At 47.7% G+C, this 12,967-nt stretch overlaps 1 protein-coding gene across 1 annotated transcript in view; it reads left to right on the top strand.

The window, feature by feature from the left end:
• Positions 1–12,967, top strand: part of DECR1 (2,4-dienoyl-CoA reductase 1) — a 103,817-nt gene that overhangs the window by 48,479 nt on the left and 42,371 nt on the right. Inside the window, exon 4 of the mRNA XM_040432576.1 lies at positions 4,961–5,047. Coding sequence (XP_040288510.1) covers positions 4,961–5,047 — 87 coding nt within the window. The remainder of the gene's footprint in view (positions 1–4,960; positions 5,048–12,967) is intronic.

Here is a 12,967-nt window from a genome sequence, read left to right as displayed (position 1 = left end):
AACCCGTCCTTCAAACCCCAACCAGCCTGTCGCCTGCGGGCACAACCTGCCCGCGCCCAGGCCAATAGACAATCTTTATTATGAAGGGGCGCCCCCGCCCTCTCTGGTGGGGGGTTGGCTCCTCCTTTTTGAGGAAGTTTGGCGGTCCCACGTTTCCGATGAATCGGCATTCGAGATAGTAACCTCGGGTTACAAGATCGAGTTGACCTCCACCCCGCCGGACCGTTTCTTCCTTTCCCAGTCGCCCAGAGACCCAGTTCGGTCCGCTGCCTTTTTTCAGGCATTACAGTCCCTTCTCGCCCGGGGAGTGATCTCCCCGGTTCCGCTTTCAGAGCAGTTCACAGGTTTTTATTCAAACCTGTTTGTTATACCCAAGAAAGAAGGATCCGCTCGCCCGGTGCTAGACCTCAACTTGCTGAACCGGTTTGTTAGGGTCCAGCACTTCAGGATGAAGTCTCTCCGCTCCGTGGTTGCCTCTCTGGAATGGGGCGAGTTCCTTTCCTCGGTGTACATTCAGGACGCGTACCTTCACATTCCCATTGCTCTCGCGCACCAGCGTTTTCTTTGCTTTGCAGTGGAGTCTCAATACTATCAATTCGTGGCTCTACCCTTCGGCCTAGCACCAGCACCTCTCCTCGCCCTTCTCCGTTACAGGGTCATCACCCTGATCCCCTATCTGGATGACATCCTCGTCAATGTTGCGACCTTCGATCAGAACAAGGACAGTTTACTCCTCACCGTGGCACGTTTCGGCACGTTTCCAGAAGTCAGCACTGCATCCCAGCTGGCAGATTACGTTCCTCTGCATGAGCCTCGACACGGCCGCGGTGACAGTCTGCTTCACCTCGGACAAGCGGTTATCCCTTCAGGGTTTGTCTTCTCCTCCAGCGCAGACGTCCGGCGATCCAGTTTTGCATGCGAATGTTGGAAACGATGGTCTCTTCCTTCAAGGCGCTTTCGTTTGTGCAATTTCACACTCGTCCTCTCCAGCGGGCGATCTTGTCGTCCTGGGACAAGACACTGAGTTCCTCGACCATACCATCGCCCTTCCTCCACAGGTGCGGTCGGACCTCAGGTGGTGGCTCTCGACTCAAACCTTGGTTTCCGGCAAATCCTTTCTCCCAGTTTCATGATCGGTTATCACCGCCGATGCCAGCCTCCTCAGATGGGGCGGAATCTTTTCACCTCGGACAGTTCAAGGCAAATAGTCTCTGTTGGAATCCAGACTGCCCATCAATATCCTTTGGGAACTTTGGGCCATTTATTTGTCCCTGCTTCATTGGACTCCACTCCTGAGGGAACTGCCGTTCCGGATCCAGTCGGGACAATGCCACAGTGGTGGCGTACATCAACCACCAGTGCTGAACCCGCAGTCGGGCGGTGATGGCGGAGTCGGACAAAATTCTAAAGTGGGCAGAGGAACATGTACCAGTGCTATCGGCAGTCTACATTCCAGGAGTGGAGAATTGGACAGCGTACTTCCTCGTAAACACGGGCAAGTGGTCTCTGCACCCAGTGGTGTTTGACTCCATCTGTCTCTGTTGGGGTCGTCCGGATGTGGATCTGATGACATCCCGGATCAACCACAAGCTTCCCACCTTCATCTCGCGGACAAGAGATACCTGGACATGCGCAGTAGACGCACTGGTGGCCCCATGGGACGGCTTTTCCCTCCTGTACGTCTTCTCTCCCTCTCCTACCCCGGGTCCTTCACAGGATCAAGAGGGAGGGCATCCACGGATTGGCCGCTGAGCCTGGTACACCAATCTCATCCTTCTCCTAGGAGACGCTCCGTGGTCGCTTCAGCTCAAGGATGACCTTCTCTCTCAGGGAACAGTCTTCCACCAGCATTTAGAGTCGCTACGTTTGACGGCGTGGCTATTGAAACAGCCATTCTGAAGAGGCAGGGTTTCTCTGATGGAGTCGTTCGCACCATGATTTGGGCCCGCAAGCCGACATCGTCCAAGATATATCACAGGACTTTGAAGTCTTTCCTGCGCTTCTGTGCAGACCGTCGCCTCCCTCAGCTCTGTTTCTCCCTTCCCAAAATCCTTTCTTTTTTGCAAATGGGGCTGGATTTGAGTCTTAGTTCCCTAAAGGGGCAGATGTCGGCACTTGCAATCTTTTTCCAGCAACCTCTGGCTTGAAAGTCCCCAGTTAAGACCTTTCTCCAGGGGATGGCTCACACTGTCCCTCCTTATCGCCCCCTTTTACCCTCTTGGGATTTGAACTTTGTGCTTGGTTCTCTCCAATCAGCTCCCTTCGAGCCTCTTGACACGGTTTCTCTCCTCATTCTTTCATAGAAAGTGGCCTTTCTGGTGGCGGTCACCTCCATCAGGCGCATGTTGGAATTGGCGGTGCTCTCCTGTAGGGAGCCCTTTCTTACTCTGCACCAAGATAAGGAAGTGCCTGTGCCTTCCTTTCTTCCGAATGTAGTTACGAGCGAGAAAACGAGATTTATGTGACCTCGCCTGTAAAGTCTTTCTCGCTGGGTTCATTGAGGGACACAGCTCTCACCCGTTGTTTTTTATTCCAATTTTGCAGCAGGTGACGGCATTTGATTAACTGGTAGAGTCCTCCGTTTTGGGTTCTGACCCACTGGTTATTGTTATGTTATTTCATTTCTGATTTCTTTTCCTCCTACTGTTTGTTCACAAACTGATATGCTCTCTCAAGGCTGGAGGGGATATAGACGGCGGGAGGAGCTAACACTTTTTAGCCTAGTGTCGCCTCCTAGCGGCAGCAGCAGCTATACCCCCGGTCCTGTGTCACCCAATGAACTCAACGAGAAAGAGATTTTACAGGTTAGTCCACAAAAATCTTATCTTAAAAATCTGTGCATGCCAAAATGGATAGATTTGATGAGTCTTAATGCAGTCTCCATATTTATTAGTAACATAGTTGTCTTGTTACCTTCAAGTTGATCCATAGGAAGGCCAAAAAAAAAATGTTAGGTAGAAGCCAATTTTCCCCACTACTCATGCTTTTAGTTCTTTTTTTATCATCTTGACTTAAAAAAAAAACAGTAGTCAAACTCCAAAACAAGTTTTTTTTTAATGAAGTTTTGAACCTCAAACCTCAACCTGGTTGTAAATTGCACCCCAAGACGTCCTTTCCCAGCCAGACCACCATCAGGGGGTGCGGTTACTCATGCATTGTCAGCTATGACAGAGACCTTATATAGACAGGGCTGTGTCTTTCCAAACCATGTCCAATCAACTGAATTTACCATAGATGACTCCAATCGAGGTGTAGAAACATCCCAAAGATGATCAAGAGAAATGGAGGCCCTCAGAGCTAAATTTGAAGTGTCATAGAAAATGGTCTAAATACTTATGCCCATGCAAGGGGTTGTCCTTTTTTTTTTCTTTTTTTTTTCCTTTTTAATATTGATAACCTATCCTCAGGATAGGTCATCAATATCAGATTGGGGTCAGACTCCTGGCACCCCGCCAATCAGCTGTTTGAAGAGAAGGCCGCGCCCCTGTGAGCGTTGCTTTCCCTTCATTGTTTATATGCTCCCCATCTTGACTGCAGTGGTGAGCAGGTGTAATTAAGCCGTCCCATTCACCTCTATGGGACGGCTCCTTCCTATACACTTGAATAGGAATTAGCTGTGCCATTAAAGTGAATGGGACGGCTGAGATGTAACTACACTGCCCACTGCTGCAGTTGCGACAGAAGAGCGAAATCGCAGGAGCATGGCCTTCTCTTCAAACAACTAATCGACAGGAGTGTCGGGAGTCTGAACCCTGACTATCTGATTCTGATGACCTATCCTGAGGATAGGTCATCAATATAAATAAAGCGGACAACCCCTTTAAGGGGGATTGAGTGCAGATTGATGGGGCAATTTTTTTTTTATTATTTTAGCACAAGACCGCAACATAACAAAATGCGAAAAAAGTGAAGGGATCTGAAGACTTTCTGAATGTACTGTATGTCCACTTTTATTTATATTTTTTTAACTACAAGGAACATACATCCTGCTTTCATGTAGCTCAAAACACAATCATTGTTGTTCGCCCTATATTGTGTAGTTGTAATAATTTAGTAAAATACAAGTATCTGCTCCCCTCTCCATCAGATCCTTCACACTTCTCATCTCTTATTTTACATTGACTGGATCTGGTGGAATAGATGCAGCTGGATGTCTGATAAGTGTCATAGTAAAAGCTTATATCCTCTGTTAGATCATTAGTACCAGTTAATAATGTACAGAATGACCACAGATGGCACCATGACATTTACATTGACATTCATATTGCCACTTTTCCTATTGCCTCATATACATGGTGTCTGGTTTGAGGGTAGCCTAGTTCCTCAATACTGCACAATCTATGTCCCATATTTTATTTGCAGCTCTTGTTTTGTGCATTTTATATACTTCAGGTTGTCTAGAAACCACTTGACTTCTTATCTGGATGATTTCACATAAGTACCTGGGGGGGTTCACGTATTATGAAATATACGCCACTTTTTGGCGTATTTAAGGGGCAGACTATGCCGCAAAGGGGTTTGTGGCAAAATCTGTGACTTTTCCCCGCTCATGCCAATTTTACAAGGTGGCGGGAACAGAGGGCTTGGCGTGGGCGGGAAAAGAGGGCGTGGCGTGGGCGGGTCGGCCAATCTCATTTACCATTTTCTACGCCAGATTATGGTATGGAAAATGGTCTTAAATTATGCCAGCAAGGGGGCTTGTGAAGTTTAAAGCATGTCGCACACGGCCGGCAGAACCAAGTGCCAAAGTTATGTAGAGGCCATACAGACATGCAGCATGATTTTGTCCACATTGCAGTGAAAGCTTCTAGATGTTCAGTTCTGCTCATCTACCTCCAGCCCGGTGTATGTTACATCAGAATGTAAAGTATTGCACATGTTTGGTGACTGAAGCTGAGAATACAGTAACTTCAGGCATATACAACGTTACATTATTCTGCAATCTCCTAATCTGTCGTAGGTTCATGCTGTGCAGTGTGATGTCAGAGACCCAGAGTCTGTTAAGAAAGCGGTAACAGAAGTCATTCACGTGGCTGGACATCCAAGTGTGAGTATACTTTGAAAACTGGGACCATTCAGGTCCGTTTGGCCTTTTACCCCTTTGTACATAGATGTCCCGGTACACAGTAATAATGAGTTCAGTACCCTTTAAAGGGATGTGATAACTCTGGACAGAAAGAAGAGAAGCAAAAGAAATGCTGTCATGGGCACCGGTAAAGAAAGTCTTCTTACAGGCAAAGAGCAGGGAGCGTTCACTGTTTCATTTTGTGTTTTTCAATTTTTTTTATTCGTACTCCTAGAACACAGTAGTATAAAACATAAAAATGTATTTAAAAAAAATATCTATTTTTACAGTAGAAAAAAATGCTACACTGTGGACAAACAAAAAAAAAGCGAAATTGGTATTGCCGCATTCATATTGTTGCGATTATTTAACCCATGCACTGAATGCAGTAAGTTGCCATGTTTGCTCCTTCATCCTTTGCAGAAAACAGAATAAAATGTCATCAAAATCGTATGTACTTCAAGAAGAAAAAAATAATAATACAGCTCGCCCCACAAAACACAAGCCCTCACACAGCTTTGTCAACAAAAAATAACGTTTTGGCGACAAAAAAAAATATTAAGAATAAGAAACTCAAATTGTGCAAAACAGAAAACACAAGAAAACTTTAAAAATTTGATGTCTTCGTCATCATATCGACATTTTTCATATAAACGTAAAATGTCCATTTTAACTTACGGAATAAAACATATTTAGAACTTTGTTTTACCCTGAATTATGAGATCCAGGAATAAGATTTGGCAAGGCTTAGGTGCATCGACCAGTTCCCAACATGGCATATGGCCGACACCCATGTGATAGAGAGTTACAAGACCTCTTACCCAACTGATGACTTCAGAGGAGCTGAGCTCTTTGTTACATACATTGAGGTTTATACTTTCTAGCTTCCTGGCTCCTCCTAAAGGTCTTCAGTGTGCAGTACTCATGTACCGTTACCTCAGACCTTAAGAATGCGGCCTGGTATCAGGTATCAGTCCTGATAACTGTAGAACTATAGGGGCCTGTATGTGATTACTAACTATTTGGATTAAAAGGGTACTAAGTAAAGGGAATAATTAAAAAGAACCACTAAAGATAAACCTTAGCACACAAACTTACAGAATAAAGGGAACTTATTTATGTCCTGGAGAATGGCGCAAAATTTAAAACCTTAAAAAAGTCTTTTTTGTTCCTGATTCATCACCATAAAGAGGATTAGGCCCTCTTACCTACTAAGCATCAGTTGTTGGTATGAGATGGAGGGCCCTGTGAAAAAGTTTGTATTATTATGGCATAAAATAGAACGTTTCTTAAAGGGCTTGTCCGGGCTTTTTCTTTCGATGGCCTATCCTGGGGATAGGTCATCAATATCAGATTGGCGGGGGTCCGACACCTGGCACCCCTGCCGATCAGCTGTATGAGGAGACTGTGCGCGCAGTGCGAGCATGCCGTCTCCCTTCTCTCTCCCTGTCCGCTGCTACTGTCCCATACACATACTGTGGAGAGCAGGAAGAAAGACGGCACGTGCACACTGCGCGCACAGTCTCCTCATACAGCTCATTGGCTGGGGTGCCGGGGGTCAGCAATCTCTTGTTGTGGTTAGATTTTCTGGAAGTTGTAGTTCTACACATTTAATAGACCTTTGCTGCAGGATTATTTTTTTTCAGCTTAGTATTCTGTTTTTGGGAAGACCATGAAGACTACCTGACCTTGTGTATTAAGCTCCGCGGCGAGGTCTCCACATGCCGTCCTCTGAACTCATGCAGTCACTTTATCATCCACTGGAGCTGAATTAATAGCAGCTCTATCTTCTCACTCCCCAATCTCCTTTCTGCCTTTGTCTTCCTGACATGGCCTCCTCTTTCAGTAGATCCCTGTGTGACAGCACCCTGCGCATTTACACAGGCCTATTAGTGGCTTGGCTGGATGACTGATGAAAGCAAATGGACAACTCTCTCATTAAGATGTTCTGTTTGAAGTGTGATGAGCGCTATTTAGGAAGGAGCCTGGCTAAATGGCTCAGATCTATTGCATATCACTGGTCTCTCAGATTGTGACCCCCGTGACCAATCTTCTTTTCAAGTACAGACACATTTCACGCACGGTGTAATTTGCACTAAATATGGCGTGTTTAGATAATTATAAGTTAATTTCACTGAAATATCGTGTTCATGTTAATGTGCCGCAACAATATGTGAACACTGATATTGGAGCCTATATTCTAAAATCAATCACCGCTGGAGCAAGTAAAGCAATCCTCCAGGCTCCTCCTTACTAAGGCCTACTTGCTGCCATATATATGTGGAACTTACCTGATAATCTTCTCTCTCGTTGGTGGATTGGTAGTTTGTAATTATTCTGTCCTTTGTGATTGACATCTGTCTGCCTGGTGAGCCTATCTGCAGCTAATTTGCAGGGGAGAGCAGCATCCTGAACCAGTAATGAGACACGTGTTGCATTTTCCACCACCACAGTCTTCTTGGAAGTACTGTACCTACGCTGTAGTTGCAAAAAGTTGTCCAGCACTCAGAAACAAAACCATTGCTTCTTTATTTCAAACTATTAAAATTCACTCTGTTGGTGTATTACATAACTGTCAGAGTGTTACATGTGATCGTCGGCGCTCTACCCGTGCATCAGATTACTGCCCTCTGCTGGTTTATGGTTTAGTATGCCAGGAAAGCCATGAGAAACGTGACTTCGCTCATGTTGCCCCTAGGATGAAAGTGAGAAAAAACCTTAAATGCCTTCCAACCTGATTGGTAGTTTCTGGTGGAGTTCTCAGACAGGGACTTGCGGATGAGAGACTGTGCCACTGATATGTGCCTGTCTAGTCCAAGATCAGGGATTCGAAATTTGGGGGGTTATCCCGACTCTTTCGGCTTGTGGCATGACCTGGAAGAAAAGGTTAAGATTTAGGCGGGACAAGGCGTCTGCTGCAACGTTCTTGATGATGCCCTGGATGTGGGCACAAGAGATGTGGAAATTATGTTTTGGAGCTAGCCAAGTGAGTTTGCGCAGGAAGCGCATGACCTTGGGCGAGCTGGACCTGCCTTTGCTGAGGATGTCAACTACCGTGTGGTTGTCAGTGATGAAGGATACCGGCATGTTGGTCCATTCTTTGCCCCAGACTTGCGCGGCCGCCAAGATGGGATATAATTCTAGGAGGGTGGAAGACTGAATGGCCTGAGGGTCCGAGTAAATTTGGGGAGGCCAGGAGTCCGCGAACCATTGGCGACCGAATAAGGCACCGAACCCGACGGATGCGGCCGCATCGGAATACACGGTCAGACAGGTGTCACTCCAGTGCGGGACGAACAGGGAGATGCCATTCCATTCTGATAGGAAGACCCTCCACATGGCTAGGTCGGCCAGGGCTTCCCGCTCCAGCTGAATAAGTGAGTCTTGCGTCGTGGCCGTAGGCAACAATTGGAGGAGTCTTGATGTGAAGGAGCGACCCTGCGGCATGATACGGGTGGTGAAATTGAGAGAGCCCAACAACGACTGTAAGTCTCCCTTCAACATGGTCCTGGATCCCACGTGAGTGGAAATGGACGTTTGGATCCTGACTAATTTGTCCTCTGGGAGTCTGGCCTCCATTCTGAGAGTGTCTAAGGGGATGCCTAAGAAAGTGATGACCATGGAAGGGCCATCGACCTTTGATGGTGCCACTGGGACCCGTAATGTGGTGAAAATGCTGAGGAGACTTTCCAACCTGTCGGGCACGTGGTTGGGGTTTTCGATCAGTAAGAAGTCATCCAGGTAATGGATTACTCTGGGACAATTGCCGTGGTTTACCAGAATCCAATGGAGGGCCTGGGCGAACTGATCAAAGAGCCAGGGGCTGCTCTTTGACCCGAACGTGAGGCGGGTGGCAAAAAAGTACTGGTCCCTCCATTTGATTCTGTGAAACCTCCAAAGGTGAGGTTGGACTGGCAACAGCTTGAAAGCGTCTGAGATGTCCGCCTTCGATAGCCAAGCGCCCGCCCCCACTTGTAATATCAGTTGTATTGCTTCATCCAGGGAAGAGTATTGCATCGAATACTCTTTGAACGGGATCAATGAGTTGAGACTTGGAACGCTGGAGGCATGAGGTGCTGACAAATCGTAAATCAAACGCTTTTTATTGGTGTTTTTTTTTTATGACCAGACCGATGGGGCTTACTCTATAGACATGGAAAGGAGGTTGGGAAAAGGGGCCTATGATGAATCCCTTTCGCAGTTCGGCCTGCAGGAGAGAATCCACCGAGGCCGGGTCCTCCGTGGCTGACACCACGTTAGGTGTTTCCCATGAACCTTGGGGCAAGGTGACGAGACCAGTATGGAAGCCTACGGAAAACCTGGACTGCAGGAATTGTACGAAACCGGGGTTGTGGTGAGTTTTCAGGAGGGAGACCAAAAGGGGAACATTGATGTCGGCTAGTCAGCTTTTCGCAGCGCGTTGGGAGCAGAAGGATTGAGGATGGGCCCGAAAGCAGTTGGAACAAATATGGAGCGCCTTACACTTGTTGTAATTGCAGAAAGTGGAATTATAATTATTGCTGAAACTGATTTTTCCCCAGGAATACTATGGGCCGACCTAATTTGTCCAGGAGCGGACCTGGCTTTTGGGAAGCTGAAGTGCTGCGCTGCTGTTTGGCCTGGGAAGTGACGTGTGAGTTGGGGCACCAGTCGGAAGCGTGCAGTACTGACTGGCAGTTGGAGCAATACGGGGATCTAAGTCAGGCAAAATGTCTACAGAAAAGCTCCATATCTAAGGATGCCCAGTTGGTAATATGCTGAAACTGGGCGAGGGCGGCGGCTGCTTTCGCCGAGAATGACCTATGGTAGTCGTAGTAGGCGAATCCTCCGTATTTATACCCGAGCTCCGTGACCCTGTACAGGTATGCGTCGAGCTCCTCCCTTCTGGTTGGCTGCGCCGAACAGATGATGTCCCGAACCAGGCTAGACGCAAGCACGAACTCTGGGATAGAGAGTTTTTTGTTAAGGCGAGTGTCTTTGGACTTCAGTACCACAGACACATCGCCGCATGCGATGGTCCTGTTTTCCACGGTGTCATGGGTAGAAATGAGGACCGCCGCTAAGTTGACATTCTTGCCTGCCAGTATATCTTTGCGCAAGTTCTCTGGAACGAAAAAGGAGGGAGCAATCTCGGGAGCCCCGGAAAACCTACCTGGGGAAGAAGGCCGGGAAGTGGAAGGACCTGGAGTGGGATTGATGGGAGCTGGAGGTGACGCGTCCCTACTTTCGACTGCCTGGAGTCTGGTGTTGATGTCGCAGATGGAACTGGACAGGTTGTTAATGGTGGCGTGTAGTTGCGTTAGGGACAACTGGATGGTAGACATAGAGACTTGCTCCGTGGACGCTGTAGACTGCTCTGGAAACAGGCGATGCAGTTCGGCCTTACGGGCTGTGGCCGAATGTCGTATCCCTCGCTTCTTTAGGTCGGCAATCATCTTGGGGATTGTCCAAGTCCGGTAGGATGAAAGGCTTGCTCGCTCCGAAACCACAGACTATACAGTTGATAAAGCGTCCTCGAGGTCGGAAACGTGAGACATGTTGAGCTGAAAAATGAAAGGGACATAATGGAAGCTGGTGGGGGATAATTGTAGGATGGGCGCGGGCGGTGCTGCCGGAGAAAGTGCTCGTAGCGAGGTCCAGGGTCTTGACCTAGCTGGTGACCTAAGGACGCGTTGGTCCCCCTGCTAGGCGTGCGACTGTCAACTTACCTGAATTCACCGGAGCTGCTTGCGCCAAGATTAAAGGGACTTTACCTGAAAAGAACGGTATATGTTGCCACGATTGGCTATGGCTTCTTACCTGGAAGAAGATGATTAAACTCTAACGGGTACCCGCGGGTTAGCTTAGCACCTAAAAGAACAAGACCGTACATGTTGACTTCATCAACCGTGACTGGAAAGCGACCAGATGTTCGTGGGATATGACAGTACTGGTGCCAGGAACGAAACGTATTGATAGCTGCGGAAGCGGGCTCGGTATGGGGAACGGGCGGAACCGGCAGAATCAACGGGGTAATGGTGCACGGCGACCATGAACCATTATGACGGAAATACTAGCAACAAGGGGTCTGCTGAGTAAAACGTGTACCAGGGCGATCCTGAGTGACCTGGGAATGACCGGGGCAGGAGACATGTAGAAAAGGACAAGGAACGGTCCAGGGCGTACCTGGTGAGGATGACTGCCTTGGGAGACGCGAGGCCTGAGCGTACCAGGCCAGGAGGCAGAAAAATGAACATGGAAGAAGAGCGTGACACCTAGCAGGATGGAGACCAGGGCGGACCTGGTTAGTGTGAGAATGCGTGGTGCGGGGAGCACCAAGCGTGGAAAGACATGGGTTGCGTGACCCGAGGAGAAGGAAAAAGAGAGAGGGACAGAACCCCCGTGAATAGAGACAAAGGAAACGGCACATGGAAAGGAGGGAATCCAGGGCGTACCTGGAGCAAGACGAGTGAAAGACCCCCGACAAATCAGGCGGGGGTGGGGAACCTGAGCTTATCAGGCGGGTGGGAACCGACATGCAAGGATGAGAGGAAAGTGTAGGTGCATTGTACATTGTAGGTGCATTCCCACTCTGAGAGACAGAATAAAATAAAAAAAATTCTGGAAATCACATTGTAATAATTTTTAAAGAATTTATTTGTCTTGCACTGCTGAAAATAAGTATTTGAACACCTGAGAAAATCAGTGTTAATGTTTGGTACAGAAGCCTTTGTTTGCAATTACAGAGGTCAAACGTTTCCTGTAGTTCTTGACCAGGTTTGCACACACTGCAACAGGGATTTTGGCCCACCCCCCAGATATTCTCTAGATCTGTCAGGTTTCGGGGCTGTCGCTGAGCAACATGGAGTTTCAGCTCCCTCCAAAGATGTTCTATTGGATTAAGGTCTGGAGACTGGCTAGGCCACTCCAGAACCTTGATATGCTTCTTACGGAGCCACTCCTTGGTTATCCTGGCTGTGTGCTTCGGGTCGTTGTCATGTTGGAAGACGCAGCTACGACCCATCTTCAATGCTCTGACTGAGGGAAGGAGGTTGTTGCTCAAAACTCTCACAATAAAAGGCCCCCTTCATCCTCCTTAATACAGTGCAGTCGTCCTGTCCCCTTCGCAGAAAACCACCCCCAAAGCATGATGTTACCACCCCCATGGTTCACAGCAGGGATGGTGTTCTTGGGATGCAACTCATCCTTATTTTTTTCTCCAAACACGACGAGTGAAGTTTAGACCAAAAAAGTTCTACTTTGGTCTCATCTGACCACATGACTTTCTCCCATGCCTCCTCTGGATCATCCAGATGGTCATTGGAAAACTTCAGATGGGCCTGGACATGTGATGATTTGAGCAGGGGAACCTTCCATGCAATGCATGATTTGAAAGCATGACAGCGTAGTGTTCTACCAACAGTGACCTTTCAAACTGTGGTCCCAGCTCTCTTCATGTCATTGACCAGCTCCTCCCTTGTACTTCTGGGCTGATTCCTCACCTTTCTTATCATCAGTGATGCCCCACGAGGTGAGATCTTGCATGGAGCCCCAGTCCGAGGGAGACTGACAGTCGTCTTTAGCCTCTTCCATTTTCTAACAATTGCTCCAACAGTTGATCTATTTTCACCAAGCTGCTTGGCAATTGCCCTGTAGCCCTTTCCAGCCTTATGGAGGTCCACAATTTTGTCTCTGGTGTTTTTTGATAGCTCTTTGGTTTTGCCCATGGTAGTAGTTGGCGTCTGACTGACTGTGGGGTGGACAGGTTTCTTTAAAGAGCTCAGACAGGTGCTACTAAGTTAGATTAATGAGTGGAGTAGAGGTGGACTTTTTAAAGGCGCAGTAACAGGTCTTTGAGAGCCAGAATTCTTGCCGTTTCTCAGGTGTCCAAATATTTATGTTCAGCAGTGCAAGACATGATTT

This window comes from Bufo bufo, chromosome 5 (genome assembly GCF_905171765.1).
Source record: "Bufo bufo chromosome 5, aBufBuf1.1, whole genome shotgun sequence".
In the NCBI taxonomy this organism is placed as follows: Eukaryota; Metazoa; Chordata; class Amphibia; order Anura; family Bufonidae; genus Bufo; species Bufo bufo.
The sequence above is the reverse complement of the archived record's forward strand: the minus strand, read 5'-3'. Positions and strand labels throughout refer to the sequence as shown.